General features: G+C 67.1%; 1 protein-coding gene across 3 annotated transcripts in view; it reads left to right on the forward strand.

Moving 5' to 3' along the window:
* Positions 1-1442: 1442 nt before the first annotated feature.
* ADGRL1 (adhesion G protein-coupled receptor L1) overlaps positions 1443-13805 on the forward strand; it is a 31830-nt gene continuing 19467 nt past the window's right edge. For 2 of the 3 annotated variants that reach the window (XM_055129082.1, XM_055129083.1), the window contains exons 1-2: positions 1443-1650; positions 12443-12598. In XM_055129082.1, coding sequence (XP_054985057.1) covers positions 12529-12598 — 70 coding nt within the window. In that variant the 5' untranslated portion in view covers positions 1443-1650; positions 12443-12528. The remainder of the gene's footprint in view (positions 1651-12442; positions 12599-13805) is intronic. The other variant, XM_055129084.1, reaches the window with a different exon arrangement.

Below are 13805 nucleotides of genomic sequence, written 5' to 3' on the forward strand. Positions count from 1 at the left end.
CGCCAAGTGAGGCTGTTAGAGCCGAACCTCCCCCTGCCCCTCCCCTGCCCGGTGGCCTCCCGTCCCCGGTCCGGTGCGGGTCCGGTGCCACCCCGCGACCTCCAGTCCTGGCTTTGCGGGCGTCCCGCGCTTTTATTTGCCGGGTCCGTTTCCCGGGCCACGGCCCGACCCCGACTCCGCTGTGACCCGCGCCCCGCGCCCCCCGCCCCCCTCACCGGGCAGATCGCGGCCGGGAAAACGGGCAGCCGGTCCCCCACCCCTGCGAACGCCCTCTCCGCCGGCCGCGCCGCCGCCGCCCGCTCCCGCACACTCTGCGCCGGGTCTTGCGTGTCCCCACCGCATCCGGAGCGTGACGCACGGCTGTCCCCCAGGACGGCGCCGGCCGGAGCGGGGCCAGCCGGGCCCTGGCGCAATTGGTCCGACTGCCGCGTCCCCTGTTCCCGCCGTCGGCCTGTCCAAGCCGGGTTTTGCGTACCCCCTTTCCGGCCGGCTCCCCTCTCGGATCGGCCGGACCCGGTCCGCTCCGGGTCTTCCCGACGCCCTCCCCTCCCCCACGGCGCGCTCCTGCGCGGGGAGCCGGCACGTCGCGGGGCCTCTCCCCACTTTGCCAGAGGGGCCCGAGGAAGCGAAGGCCGGGGAACTCCAGCCCGGGTTTTGGGGACCGCTCCCCGCCCCCCCGCCCCCCGCCCCGGTGCGCGCGGGCAGGTTGCGGTGGCCGGGTCCGGGCGGCGGCTCCGCTCCGGGTTTTGCGCGCGCCGCGTCGCCCCCCCGCGTCCCCCCGGCGCGGGCGAGCCGGGGAGAGGGACGAGCGGGCGGCTTGTCAGAGCTGGTGCCCGGCGTCGGCTCGGTCCGCGCGTCTTGCGGTGCCCACGGGCCCGGCCCGCTGCGCGCCCCCCCTCCCCGCCCCGCACTCCGGCCGCCCCGGGGGCGCGACGCCGCGGCGCCCGCCTCCAGCCGCGCCCCCCACCCCGCCAGCGCCGCTCCGCCCGTCCCCCACCCGAGCCCCCCGCGGCCACTGCGGGGAGCCCGTGCCGTCGGCGCGGGAGCTGTCGGCGCTGCGGCGCCCCCGCCCCGCCGTCTGCCGAGGAGGCCCCGGCGGATGGGGCCGCGCGGGCCCCGCAGCGGCTCAGCCGGGCGGCGGGGGGCTGTAGGGGTGCCCCGGCTGCCCCGTTAACCCCTCGGCCGCCGCCGTCGGAGAGGGCCGGGCAGTCGCCTGGGCGCACACGTGCCGCCCGAGTGGGGGCTCGGAGCTGCGGGGAGATGCGGGCCGCCGCCGGCGCCGCCTCGGGGGGCTCCGCCTCGCCCCAGCCCCAGAGGCTCTGACGCCGCCCCCGCCGCCCGCCTCCCCGGGAGGGGCGCGGACCCGCTCGCCCCCAGCCCGGGAGCCGCCGCCGCCGCCGCGAGGGGGCCGCCTCGGGCGCCGTGGGAGCCGCTGCTTTTTTTTTTTTTTTGATTAAAATTTTGGGGTTCCGTGGCGGCGGTGCGGGGCCGGGGAAAGACAGGGGACACGGAGGCCGCCCTCGCTCCGCCGCCCCTCACCCGTTACTCCCCCCCACCCCGCGGCTCCGGGAGATGTGCCGGGCGGGGGGCCCGGGTCCGCGGAGCCGCAGGAGAGACGCGCACGGCCGACCCCGGAGCGGCGCGGGACAGGTGAGTGCGGGCGCGGGGCGCACCTGGGCCAGGTGTGCGGGGCCGGGCCGCGGGGTGGGCCGGGAGGGGGCGGCGGGCACGGCGCCCCCACCTCGAGGGGCCGGGCGGGGCGCTGCGGGGCGGGCGCAGGGGGCCGCGAGGGTGCCCGCGCGTGGCTGCGTGTGCCCGCGTGTGCCCGCGCGCCAGCCTTTGTGGGAAGCGGCGCGGCCTGCGTGTCCCCGGGGCGGGCGCGCGCGGGCCCGGGCGCCCTGTTTGTGGAGGTGTCTGGGCGTGAGCGGCTGCGGGGGCGCGCGGCGGAGGAGCCGGGGCTCGCGTGGCCCCCAGACGCAGGGGCGCGGGGATGGGGGCCAGGGAGGGGTCTGTCTGGGCGCCCCTGCGGGGCCGTGGGGCGCGGGGGACGGCGCGGGCGGGAGCGGGCGCCCGCCCGCAGCATCTCGCTCTCCGTGGTACCCGGGGATGCCCCGGGCTCTGCTTCTGCGGCTCTTTCTTTGAGGGCGAGCGCCCGTCCCCTCCCCCGGGGTTTGGGGGTCATTTTCCGCCCGGGGGCTGTAGGTTGCGGGGTGCCGTGGGTCCCCTGCGGGCATCCGGGCTTTACCCTGCCCGCACGCACACCCCGCGTCTGCACGCCCGTCTAGGTCGGCGCCCAGCCCCCCCTCCCGGCCAGCCGGGCGCTGTGCCCTCCCGCTCGTCCCCGCGCGTGGCGGCGGCGCCGGGCGCCCCCCTGCCCACCGGCCGTGGCACGGCGCCGGGCCCCCTCGTCCCTGCTCGCCGCAGGACCTGCCGCCTGGCTCGGCTGCCCACGGGCGAACATGTGGGGCGCCTGGGGGAGCAGGGGGAGGGGTTCAAAATGGCCGACAAGATGGCCTCCCTGCCGTCCCCCGCGCCCCGCGCCCCGCGCCCCGCGCCCCGGCTCGCTCGGCCCCTGCGCTGCCGCCCGTGCAGAGCGGCGGGTACCGCGCAGGGCGGGCGAGGCGGGCGTGGGGATGCCCCGAGGCTGGGGTCCGCTCAGGGCCTGTTGACCTCAGTGATGCTTGGGGACAGGCCCGTGATCTCTGCGCGCCCCCTCGGCGCCCCCCGTGGCCCCGGGCGTTTGGTCTCCCAGATGCCAGGCGCCGTCCCTGCACCCCGGCTAATAGTGGGGCTCCCCTGCGCTTCTCCTGCTCGCCCAGGCCCAGAACCCCGAGTTGATGGTTGGGTGTCACATGTGCGCCCGGAGAGCAGTCCCCAGTTGCCTCCTCTGCCCGGCGGACAAAGGTGGGGGAGCCCCAGGAGAGACCCGGGAGGGAGGGAAAGGGGTGCCTGGACCCCCGTGAATGCGTTACCTGGCGGCGGGAGGAGGGCCCTGAGCAGCACCTCCATTATCACATGGGGGAATTAGCGCGCCCAGAACTGACTCTGTTAGAGATGCGATTCTGCGGGAAAGCGGGCAAGGGAACAACTGGGGCTGGGCTGGTGTCGGGGGCCCTGTCCCGGCACCCCACAACCCGACCCGGGTGCTCAGGGCCTCTCCGAGCCCCACCTCCATGGGGCACTGGGTTGGGGAGCACGGGAGACTCTGCTACCCCGTAATCTGCTCTTGGTCCCCGAGGGGGTTTGGGGTGCCATGGTGCCTGGGAGAGGAGCTTGAAGCGAGCTTCTGTTCCCAGCCTGCCCTGGGGAGCCCCTTCTCCTGCGGCCCCCCGGGCCTTGTGTGCCCACGGGGTAGGGCAGGCACTGGGGCTCCCCTCAGGCTCCTGCAGTGCCCTCTGGCCGACATGCAGGTGGCATGTGTCACTCCAGCTCCGAAGGGCTCAGGGGTCCTTCCTTGCCCACCCATGGGTTCTGGGGTGCTTATGGTCTCCCTCGCCTTCATTCCCAGATGTGCAGCCAAGGACACGGCGGCTTTGGTTTCTGGTGCTGCCCCTGGGATCCGGTTTCCAGACGCCACGGGTGGGGGGGGGGTCTTTCTTCCTCAGGCCCTGCCAGCGCAGGGGTCCCCGGTGGGGTTCCCCGGCTTGGAACGCCCCTGGGAGGCTCCCGGAGGTGGCTGGAGCTCAGCCACCTCGGGAAGGTGGAAAGTGGGGTGCCCCTGGGTGCCCTGACCCAGCGGCTCTCTCTGGGGACCCCTCTTTGGACCCGCCATCTGGGTGCTTTGGGAGCGTGGACAGTGGGACTCATACGTGTGTAACATGTTAGGGGCTCTGGAATGGGGTGGCCTTGGCGTCGGGGCCACGTGTGCGCGTGTGTGTGCCCCTCAGACCCTCACGTACTGCCTGTCCCTGGGCGCCAGGGAACATGCTGGGCACACTGTGCCTGTATCCACACACTTGGGGCCGCAGACTCGGAGCCGTTGTCATAGGCACGGCGCAGAGACCTGGGTCTCCTGGTCTCAGGGGCACCAAGCTTGACACGGTCCAGGCGCTGGTCTAAAAGATCTCATCCTGGCAGCCCGCTACGTTCCAGTCATCTCTGTACCGGTATACCACAGGGCCTTTGCATGGCCACTTCTGCATCTGTCACCCCCTAACTGCCTACCAAGTTTTTGAGTCTGTAACATCTCAGCTCCCCCTGCCGCTGCACACTAGTCAGCCCCCATAATTTCCTTATTTGGAGGTTGCCTTTTTGGGTCACACCCGGCAATGCTCAGGGGTTACTCCCGGCTCTGCACTCAGGAATCACTCCTGACAGTGCTCAGGGTCCCTGTAGGATGCCAGGGATCGAACCCCAGTCAGCCGTGTGCAAAGCCATTGATGCCCTCCCCACTGTCCTGCCACTCTGTCCTCCCCTTTAATTTCCTGACTCGTGTCTCCATCCCCGGCTCAGCAGGTGCACCTCCCTTCTGGGGAGGTGGCGGCCCGCTACACCTGCATGGCCCCCACCCAGCTCTGCCCTCCTGGCCTTCAGACGCAGATCCCCGCCCCATCCTTGGCCACTGACCCAACCTCTCTGGGCTGCAGGCACCTTCGTTCTTGTTCCTGCTGCTGGAACTTGGGGAACCGACCGCGTGAAACTCCCCCAGGCCTCCTCCACTCTCATGAGTACCAAAATGTGGGGAGGGGAAAATGCCCCGACTTATACCGGGACTGAAAATAGTCCTGTGCCCCCAAACAGAAACAGCCGAGCCCTGCCTAGGGAAGGCTGCGGCCCGAGAGGCCAGTCTGTCAGCACCCTGGGCGGGGGGGTCCTCGGAGTGCTATGCCCTGCCTGCTTCCCAGCCCCAAGTACCATCCGGAAGAGGCTGCCTGCCGGGCCTGGAGACTCACCCTGGCGTCCGAGGTCCTGCCTGCCCATCCCCGCTCACCCCTATGGCTCTGCTGGACACGAGCTGTCAGCCCCCCACCCCCGCTGGCCACAAATCTCCTGACCCCAGAAAGAGGCAGAGCCAGTTCTGGCCCGAAGCTGCAGAAAACAGGAGCTGACTCCTCCGCCCGCCGTGGGCCCGTGGCCGTCTGTCCTTTTTCTCCCTCCTCCATCTCACTGACCTCAGGGTCTTTGCACCACTGTGCCCCCCAGGGCCCCTTCCAGGCCCCTCTCTTTGCTCGGAGGCCCCTGCATTCCTCATCATCCCAGCTTAGTTGCTCCCAGTCACATGCCCACAGCCCTTCCCGCACGGGCCGCCCCCACGGGTGCATCTTGGGCCCTGGGCCGTGGGTGGGACCCAGGCAGCTGTCCAGCACCCGCATCTGTGCCCGATGTGCAGTTTTTTAACCGTTGTGCACGAGGGGGCAGAAGCCATGGCACAGCAGGGAGGGTGCTGGTCTTGCACACAGAACGCCCAGGTTCAGCCCAGTGGGCCTCCTGAGCTCCTCCAGGGTCAGCCTTGAGCACCAAGCCGGGAGTCAGCCCTGAGCCTAGAGCTGGAAGTTAGCACTGAACACAGTGTCAGGAGAGATCCCTGAGCCGAGAGCCGGGAGTAAGCACTGAACACAGAATCAGGAGTCATCTCTGAGCACAGAGCCAGTAGTTAACCTCAAACACAGAACTGGGAGTGATCCCTGAGCAGAGAGCCGGGAGTGATCCCTGAGCACAAAGCTGGGAGTCAGCCCTGAGCACTGCTGGGTGTGATGCCTGAACTGAAGTGCTGCAGGACTCTGAGTATCCTGTCCAGGGCCCTGGAGACACCCTCGAGCTTTGCCCTGACCCCGGGCCCCTCCCAGGACGACGGTGCAGAAGAATGGGGAGCAGGAGGTAGAGTTGGGGGCTTCTCTCTGGACCTGGTGAGGCACCATCAGGATTTGAACTGGCCAAGAGGGAATCCCGCCAACAGTCTCTTCCCTCTGCCTCGGGAGCACAGTTTCCTTGTTCTCTGCACCCCCTACTCCAGCCACTGTGCTCGGGGCGGGCTGGGACCACCCCCAGTGTGGGGAGCCCAGAGGAAGTGGCAGCCAGGCAAACTGCCTGGAGGAGGGGGCTCCAGCCCAGAAAGGCCTGAAGAGCATGAGAGAGGGAGGGACTGGGTGGGGGGTAAGCCTCGCCTTTTGTTTTTGGGCTGAATGCTTGGTGGGAGGCGGGGAGGACCCTGGGCCTGTGGTCCCAGGAGGGTTGGGGAGGAGGGGGGCTCGGGGATTTGGTTTTGTTTGCTTGTTTGTTTGGGGGGCCAGAACGCGGGGGACTGACCAAGCAAAACTCACCCAAGCCTCCTCCATTCTCACGAGTACCCAAATTTGGGGAAGGGAAACCGCTCCGGTAGATACCAAGACACTAAAAATAGCCCTGCACCCCGCAAGGCGAAAAATAGCCAAGTCCCAGCGGCGCTCAGGGCTGACTCCTGGCTCCGTGCTCAGGGCTGACCCTGGCTGACTCCAGTGGGGATGCTGGGAATCAAACCCGGGTCGGCTGTGCGCAAGGCACGCGCCCGCCCTGCTGTCTTATTGCTCAGGCCTGTTTGGGATTTTTTTTTGGGGGGGGGCTGCCCCTGGCAGTGCTGGGTGGGGGTTGAATCCAGAGGTGCTGGGCTGGTTCCGGCTGTGCCGGTGGGCAGGCGGCCTTGCAGCCTGGGTGCTCCCCGAGGCTGTCCCTTAGGGAGCACCATGGACTGGGAATGTGAGTCTGAGGGAGAGGGGGCCTGCGAGAGCGGGTGAGGGGGAACCGGGGGGCTTCGGGCAGGTGCGGGCAGACAGGAGGGGACAGACTTGGGGTCCCTGAGGCCACAGGGAGCAGGGGGAGCCGGGGGGGGCAGTGAGGGGATCCAGGGAGCCCCAGGTCGGTCGAGACACCCGACATGAAGAAGTAGGGGTGAGGCTCAACGGGACCTCTGAGAAGTGGGCTCAGTTAGTGGGCCTGGGGAGAGCTTCCACGAAGGGGCAGTGGGAGGGGAGAGGCCGCTGAGGTGGGGTTCTGAACTCTGCAGGGTCCCCAGACCCCAAGGCTGTGTCTGGCTGTGGGGGGCCGGCCTGCAATGCAGCCAGACCCCAGCGGGGCCCCCAAGAACAGAGCCAGAGGTGGGGGCAGGATGGGGCCCCCTGCCCAGGGCAGGCGCTGCCTGGAAGCTTTGGGGGAGTCATGGATCTCACCATCTCTCTTGGTTTCAGTTTGGGGGCCACGCTGGGCGGTGCGCAGGGCTCACTTCTGGCCGCCAGGACGCCAGGTCGGGGCTGGAGCCGGGTGCCCGAGCCCTCCCCACGCCCCTCCCTCTCAAAGCAGCCGGGCCCAGGACATCCGGATCTGCCATTCTCGGTTCTCGTCTGCTGCTCACCGCCCTGACTCCAGCCCTGTGTGGACATTGGGCTGTCCAGCCCTCTGTCCAGCATGTCTGTAGTCACGGATCGAGCACCCTCCAGGGAGCCACCCTGGATTCACAACCCCTCCCCAGAGGAAGGGGTTGCTCTCCTCTGCAGGGGACAGCCATGCCACTTGTCACTCTGTCACTTTGGAAGCTGACTCAGCCTGAGGCCCCACAGCCTGATATTTTCTTTTTTCCTCTTTTCCTGCTCTCCCTCCCTCATGCCCAAGGGCTCCCTGGAGGAGGAGGCCTGTGTACTTGGGGCGGCCTGGGCAGGAAGGCTCCCGCTCCTGCCCGCTGCCCTGGGCCATGGAGTCTGGAGGCTCCGCTTGTAAGGGTGGAGCGTCAGGGCCCCAGCACCGTTGCCCCCCCCAGCTTCAGCCGCCCACCCACTCTTTGAGGGTTCCCATGGCAACGGCGCTGCAGAGCCGAGAGGGGCCCCCTTCCCACAGCCGGTTCTCCACCTGTCACCCACCCTGCCCTGCCGGGGGCACCCAAGGACAGAGCCTGGGCCCTGGGGTCCCCCCCTGTGCTTCTCCCTCCACTCGGGGCTGAGGGTGGGACTCAGGTGTCACTCCAGGGACGGGGAGGGGGCCCACACAGGCCCCGGGATGTGCCCCCAGCTCTGGGTGAGAGAAGGGCCAGAGGACAGTCCCCCGCCCGGAAACCTCAGGGCCAGGGTGTGCCCCTGTCATCTGTTCTCAGGGTGCTTACAGGGGATAGTGGTGCCATGCTCGGAGGGTGCAGCAGCGACCCCTCCCTCTTCCTCCCCCCCTGCCCAGGATCATGGCACCTGGCTTGTCCCAGCACTGCTTCCGAGCTGAGGTCCTGCCCCCGGCCCCTGTGCGTGTTTGGCGGGGGATTGGGGTCAGGGCAGGTCTGTCCCCTGATGTCTGGTGTGCTGGCCAGACCCGTCCTCCCAGTCCCTGCTTCCTGCAGCTAGGGCCTGCCCGGGCGGGAGTTGGGGCTCGGGGGCCTCACCCAGCCGTGCTCAGGCTGACTGCTCGGCACTCAGGGGTCACTCCTGGCAGCTCCAGGGGTCAGCTGGGGTGCCGGGGATTGAACACGGGTCTGCGACATGCCAGGCCACTCCCCCGCCCCCTGCTGTCCTCTCCCAGGGATCTTCTTTAAAACGGAAAGAGCAAGGGCCGGAGCCATAGGACAGCTGGAGAGTTGGTCCCCAGATCCCTGAAAATGTGAAAATGTGACAAGCTTGTCCCCACCCCTAAGGAAAAACTCACGGGTCCTGATGGAGGGCATTTGCGTTGCATGCGACCAACCCAGGTTCCATATTCTGGGCCCCATATTGCCTCCCAAGTACTGCTAGGGGTGACTCCTGAGCACAGAGCCAGGGGTCACCCCTGAGCATCACCAGGTGTGACCTCCCCTGGCAAAAAAAAAAAAAAAAATCTCATGCAGTCCCATGGCCTCCCGCTTTCTCACTGTGCCAGACGTTCACCAAGGCTCCCAAGCCTGTCTGCCCTAACCCTCTACTTTTTTGTCAGGGCAGGGGAAACACCCAGCGATGCTCAGGGGTTACCCCTGGCTCTGTGCTCAGAAATCACTCCTGGCAGGGCTTGGGTGACCCTATGGGGTACCGGGGATTGAACCCGGGTTGGCTGTGTGCAAGGCAAGCGCTCTCCCCGCTGTACTATTTTGCTCAGGCCCTACCACCCCCTTTCCAGGGGACAAAATAAAGTCACTCGTGGCCCCTCCCGAAAATCTCCCTCCTTCTGGGGAACCGGCCCAGAGCGCCCCCTGGTGGCAGCCAAGGGTATGACTGTCCCTGGATGGTGGGGGTTGGGGGGGCGCTGCCATGCACTTTTGGTTCTGCTGATGACAAGGTGACACCCGTGTCCTGACAGCTGCTCCCAGGATGCAGGGGTGGGAGTGGGGCAGTGTATGCCCACTATCCCGGGTGGGCATGGCGCTGGGGGTGAGGGTACCAGCTTTGACTTGTGCTCCCAGATTTGGGATCCCAGGAGAGCCTGAGCACTGGGGTCCATGGGGCTGCAGGGGGCGCTGGTGGGAACCGGGGCAGGGGTGAGGGAAGGAGGAGCCGAGGGTTTGGGGACTGTTTGGGGCCACAGGGTGGGGTGCTCAGCTCGGGGACCTTGTGTGGTGTCGGAAACCAAACCGGGGCACTTTGCCCGCCTGCCAGCTGCTCCAGCCCCAGTGGGGGTTTCTCTGTGCGCGTCCCAGCAGCGTGCACGCGTGTGTATGCTGTGTGTGCATGTTTGTGTGCATATGTACGTATGTGCTTGTGTGTGCGTTTGTGTGTGTGCACTGTGTTGGGGCCACACCCAGCAGTGTTCAGGGCTGACTCCTGGCTCTCTGCTGAGGGATCAGACCTGGCAGGGGTTGGGAGGCCCTTCGGGGTGCCAGGGATTGCGCCCAGGTGGGCCAAGTGTCTGGCCAGAGCCCTCCCCTGTGTCTCCAGCCTGTTGTGTTTTTTTGGTTTATTGTTTTTTTTTTTTTTTTTAATAGTTTATTTATTGTTTTTTTTTTTTTTCCTATTTGGGTGACACCCGGCGATGCACAGGGGTTACTCCTGGCGGTGCTCGGTGGACCCTATGGGATGCTGGGAATTAAACCCTGGTTGGCCACGTGCAAGGCAAATGCCCTACCTGCTGTACTATCGCTCTGGCCCCTGTTGTGTTTTTTTGAGAGGGACTAGGGGTACAGCCACTCTCTGGCCGTTCTCAGGGTGCTCCCGACTCTGTGCTCAGGAGCGACCCTGAGCAGTCCTGGGGATGGAACTGAGTTATCTGGCAAGGTTCCCCCCATCTCTTCGGCGCTAGGCGCCCCAGTCTGGGTCTCTGTGTTTGCCAGGCTGTGCTTGAGCCCTTTGAGCTTGGAAGCATCTTCCGGGGACCCCAGGAGGCCATGGGCGTGGCTGGTTGGGGTTGGGGGTTTGTTCTCAGCCTGGAGCCTGGCAGGAGGGATGCACGGGGATAAGGCTCAGGGGCTCATGTAGGGAGAGGGGCCCCCCAGCAGGTGCAGGGGCCTGGATTTGGGCCTGGGGGACTGGGCTGCTTGCAAATCCTGGGATCGCGGGGTGGGACGGGGAGGAACAGCGCTGCACACCCCGGTGATGAGGGGGCGGCTGGAGGACACCGGGGCGTGCTGGACAGTGCCCCTTCCAGCCTGGCCTTGGCTGAGAGCTAGGGCGGGCATGGTGGGGGCCTACGAATGCCCCCCCACTCTGTGACACGATTCGATGCTAGGATGCAAGTCCTAAGTGTCATGGCCACGGCTGATCCTGGAGGGATGCTTGAGTCAGCCTGTCCTGTCCGGCTGAGCTGCTGCTGCCCTCCGGAGTCCATCCTGGCTCCCTCGGCGGAAAGGGAGCATGAGGTGGGCATCGGGAGGCCAGGCCGGCCCTGGGATGGGTCCAGGTGTGCGGGCCCCCACAGCGCAGCCAGGGTGGGGTTTGGGGAGGGGCCCAGGGGCCTCCAGAGAGAAAGAGGGCCAGTGATGAGGGGAGTGGACACCAGTGACTGGTCCCCTATCTGGGAGCAGAGGGAGGAGGCTTCGTGAGGTGGGGGTGGGTGCGCACAGGGCCCTGAGGGGCTGGGGGAGGGGAAGGCGAGGACGGGGTTGGGGCAGAGCTCCTGGATGGGCGGTGCTCCCCACGCGGTGCTCCCTGGTCTGGGTTCTGCCTTGCTCCGCAGCAAACCTGAAAACCCCGTCAGTGAAGCTGAGGGGACGTTTTCGTGGCCGGACTGGGCAGAACGTGAGGGTCGCGCGGCTGCCTGTGCCCACCCCCACGGGAACATAGAAAGACATTTTCCCTTAGGATTTCTCAATGACGTTGCCTGGGTCGTGCTGGAGACGTGGCACAGCGGGGAGGGTGCTGGTCTTGCACACAGCTGACCCAGGTCCCCTCCCCGGCACAGAGCACGGGACTAACCCCTGAAGGTCACTGGGTGTGGCCCCCCAAAGTACCAAACAAACAGAAAAATGGTCAGGGTCCGAGAGAAGGCTCCGAGTGCTGGAATCCTGGGTTTGGCCAGGTGTGGCCCAAGCCCTTCCCTGGCAAGAAAAAAGGCAGAAGCAGTATGGGCGGGTTGGTGGCAGGAGAGAGGGGCGCGGGATGGGGCCACGGGGTCTGTGTTCCGGGACGCTGGTGCTGGGCGCCTGGAAGGACTGGGCTCAGGCCTCGCATCCACGTGGGAGCCCCGGTTCACGATCAGCTTCACAGAGCTCCCAACACCGCACTGCACCCCCATAAATAATCTGGGGCAGGTGTGATGATAGCACAGGTGCTGGCCTTGCGCGCGGCTGACCCGGGTTCGATCCCCAGCATCCCATATGGTGGGGATATCCCTGAGCACCACCAGGTCTAATTCCTGAGTGTAGAGCCAGGAGTAAGCCCTGTGCATCGCTGGGTGTGACCCAAAAAGAAAAAAAAAAGAGAGAGAGAATCAGGGGCCAGAGAGATGGTGCTGCAGGGAGAGCTTATGGCGAGCACACAGCTTGCGGGGTTCCATCCCTGGTGCTGCATAGGCCCCCCAGCCCGCCACGGGCAGCCCCCATCGGTTCATAACAGACAAACACAGGGCGGTGGCTTCTCTGCCCACAGGCTGTTTCTGGCAGGTTTCAGGACTGTGGCTGTGACCAGGGCGGGGCAGGTGGACCCAAGCGGGGAGACTGAGGCAGCGCACAGGGCCGGGGCGTCCCTGGGAGAGGGGGCTACACCCTCGTTCCCGCCCGCCTGTCTGTCTCCAGCGAACCCCGCGGGTCCCCACGAGGGGAAAGAGGGGACGCAGTGGTCCCTGGGCCCAGCGTGTGGCGCCAGCCAGCTGGATCCTAATTAACTCGCTGGAGCTCGAGGCAGGAAGTCGGGGGCTGGGGGGGCAGATTCCGGTGCCTGGGTCCCCTGCCCTGGGCGCTGGCTTCAGCTGCCTCGCTGGGCACACTCGGGGAGTCTGGGTGGCAGAGAGGTGTCCAGGCGACCCGAGCCAGTCTTGCCACCCCAGGACGGGTGGCTACCGGGGGATCCTGCCCTTTGGGACCCACACAGAGGGGCGGAGCTCCCGGGGGCAGGAGCGAGGCCCTGAGCCCGCCTCATTGGCCCTGTCTCCCCAGGCTGGTGGGCCAGGCCGTGTGTCCGCCTGGTGATGCGGGGTCCAACCCCCTGCACCAGCCTCTGAGAGTACCCCCTGGCCTCCACCATGGCCCGTCTGGCCGCTGCCACCTGGACCCTGTGCGTCACGGCTGTGCTGGTCACCTCGGCCACCCAAGGTAGGAGCTGCCGGGACATGGGGGGCCTGGGGGCGCGGGGGGAGGGGGTTGCGGGACGACCTTCCTAGGGCCCACAGCCCCTCTCACGGCGTCTCTCCCTGATCTCGGGTGGAGACACTTCAATTAAAGCTTCCCCTTATTTCAAAACAACTAATTACTCGACTCGGCCCACCGCAGCCCTGGATCCTGGGCCCAGCCCGCCCACAGTGGGGCGAGAGGCTGGCGGTCTTACCCCTGCCTGCCCTGCCGGGGTCCCCCGGAGAGCCACGCCCCTTGGAGACCCCCTTCGGTGGAGCCAGTCCTCAAACCCCCAGCACCCAGTGTCCCTGCCCGGCGGGGTCCCAGCTGGGCCAGGAGCAGCCGCCTCCGCCCCCAGACGCATCTCAGCAGCCCCCCACCCCCCATCTCCCTCCCTGCCTGCCGGGACTAAAATTAGCCCTGCAAGCAGATGGCGCCGGAGGAACACATGTCAAACTTCCCCCGAGGGGGGCTCAACTCACCCCAGAAAACCCCGAGGGGCCTCGCTCCCATGTCCTTGGGGGCCACCCAGAGCCGGTGTGGGAGGGACTGGCTGGGGTGCCCAGCTGTGTGTCCCCCTCCTGACTGCCAGGTGGGGCTGCAGCCCCTTGGGGAAGGCACAGGGACACTGCTGCACCCGGGCTGGCGGGGTTGCTCTGCAGGTGGCCCGAATGGGGCTTTCTGGGGGAGGGGGTGGCCCTACCTGACTGCCCAGGGACCCCGCATTGTGCTGGACAGTGAACCTGAATTGGCTGCGTCAGAGGCTGGCGCCCGTGTCCGTTGCTCACATCTGGCCCCTGAGCTGGCTTTACGCCCTGCTGTCCTGTGGGACGCGGCTCAGCCAGGGAGCGTCTGCCTCGCCCGTGGGGCCGCCCTGGCTTCTACACCCCCCGGCCCCACCTCCAACAGGAAAGGGCAAAATCGGGGCTTTGGGCTCTGTGTATACGGAGCCAGGATTTAGCCTTCCCAGTGCTGCGTGGTCCCCTGAGCACCCCCCTGAGCACCGCCAGGTGTAACTCAGGAAATGGGAAACGAAGGAGAAACAGCACGTTAGCGCCCGGCTGTGGGCTTGGGCCAGGGCTGACCCTGTGCGGAAGAGGCTTTCCCCGGGCCTGTCCTGCCTCTCCCTGCAGGGCCCACGCCAGCAATCTGGCCTGGAATATTTTAGAACATTCCAGAACAGCACCAC

Source organism: Sorex araneus, chromosome 2 (assembly GCF_027595985.1).
Source record: "Sorex araneus isolate mSorAra2 chromosome 2, mSorAra2.pri, whole genome shotgun sequence".
NCBI lineage: Eukaryota > Metazoa > Chordata > Mammalia > Eulipotyphla > Soricidae > Sorex > Sorex araneus.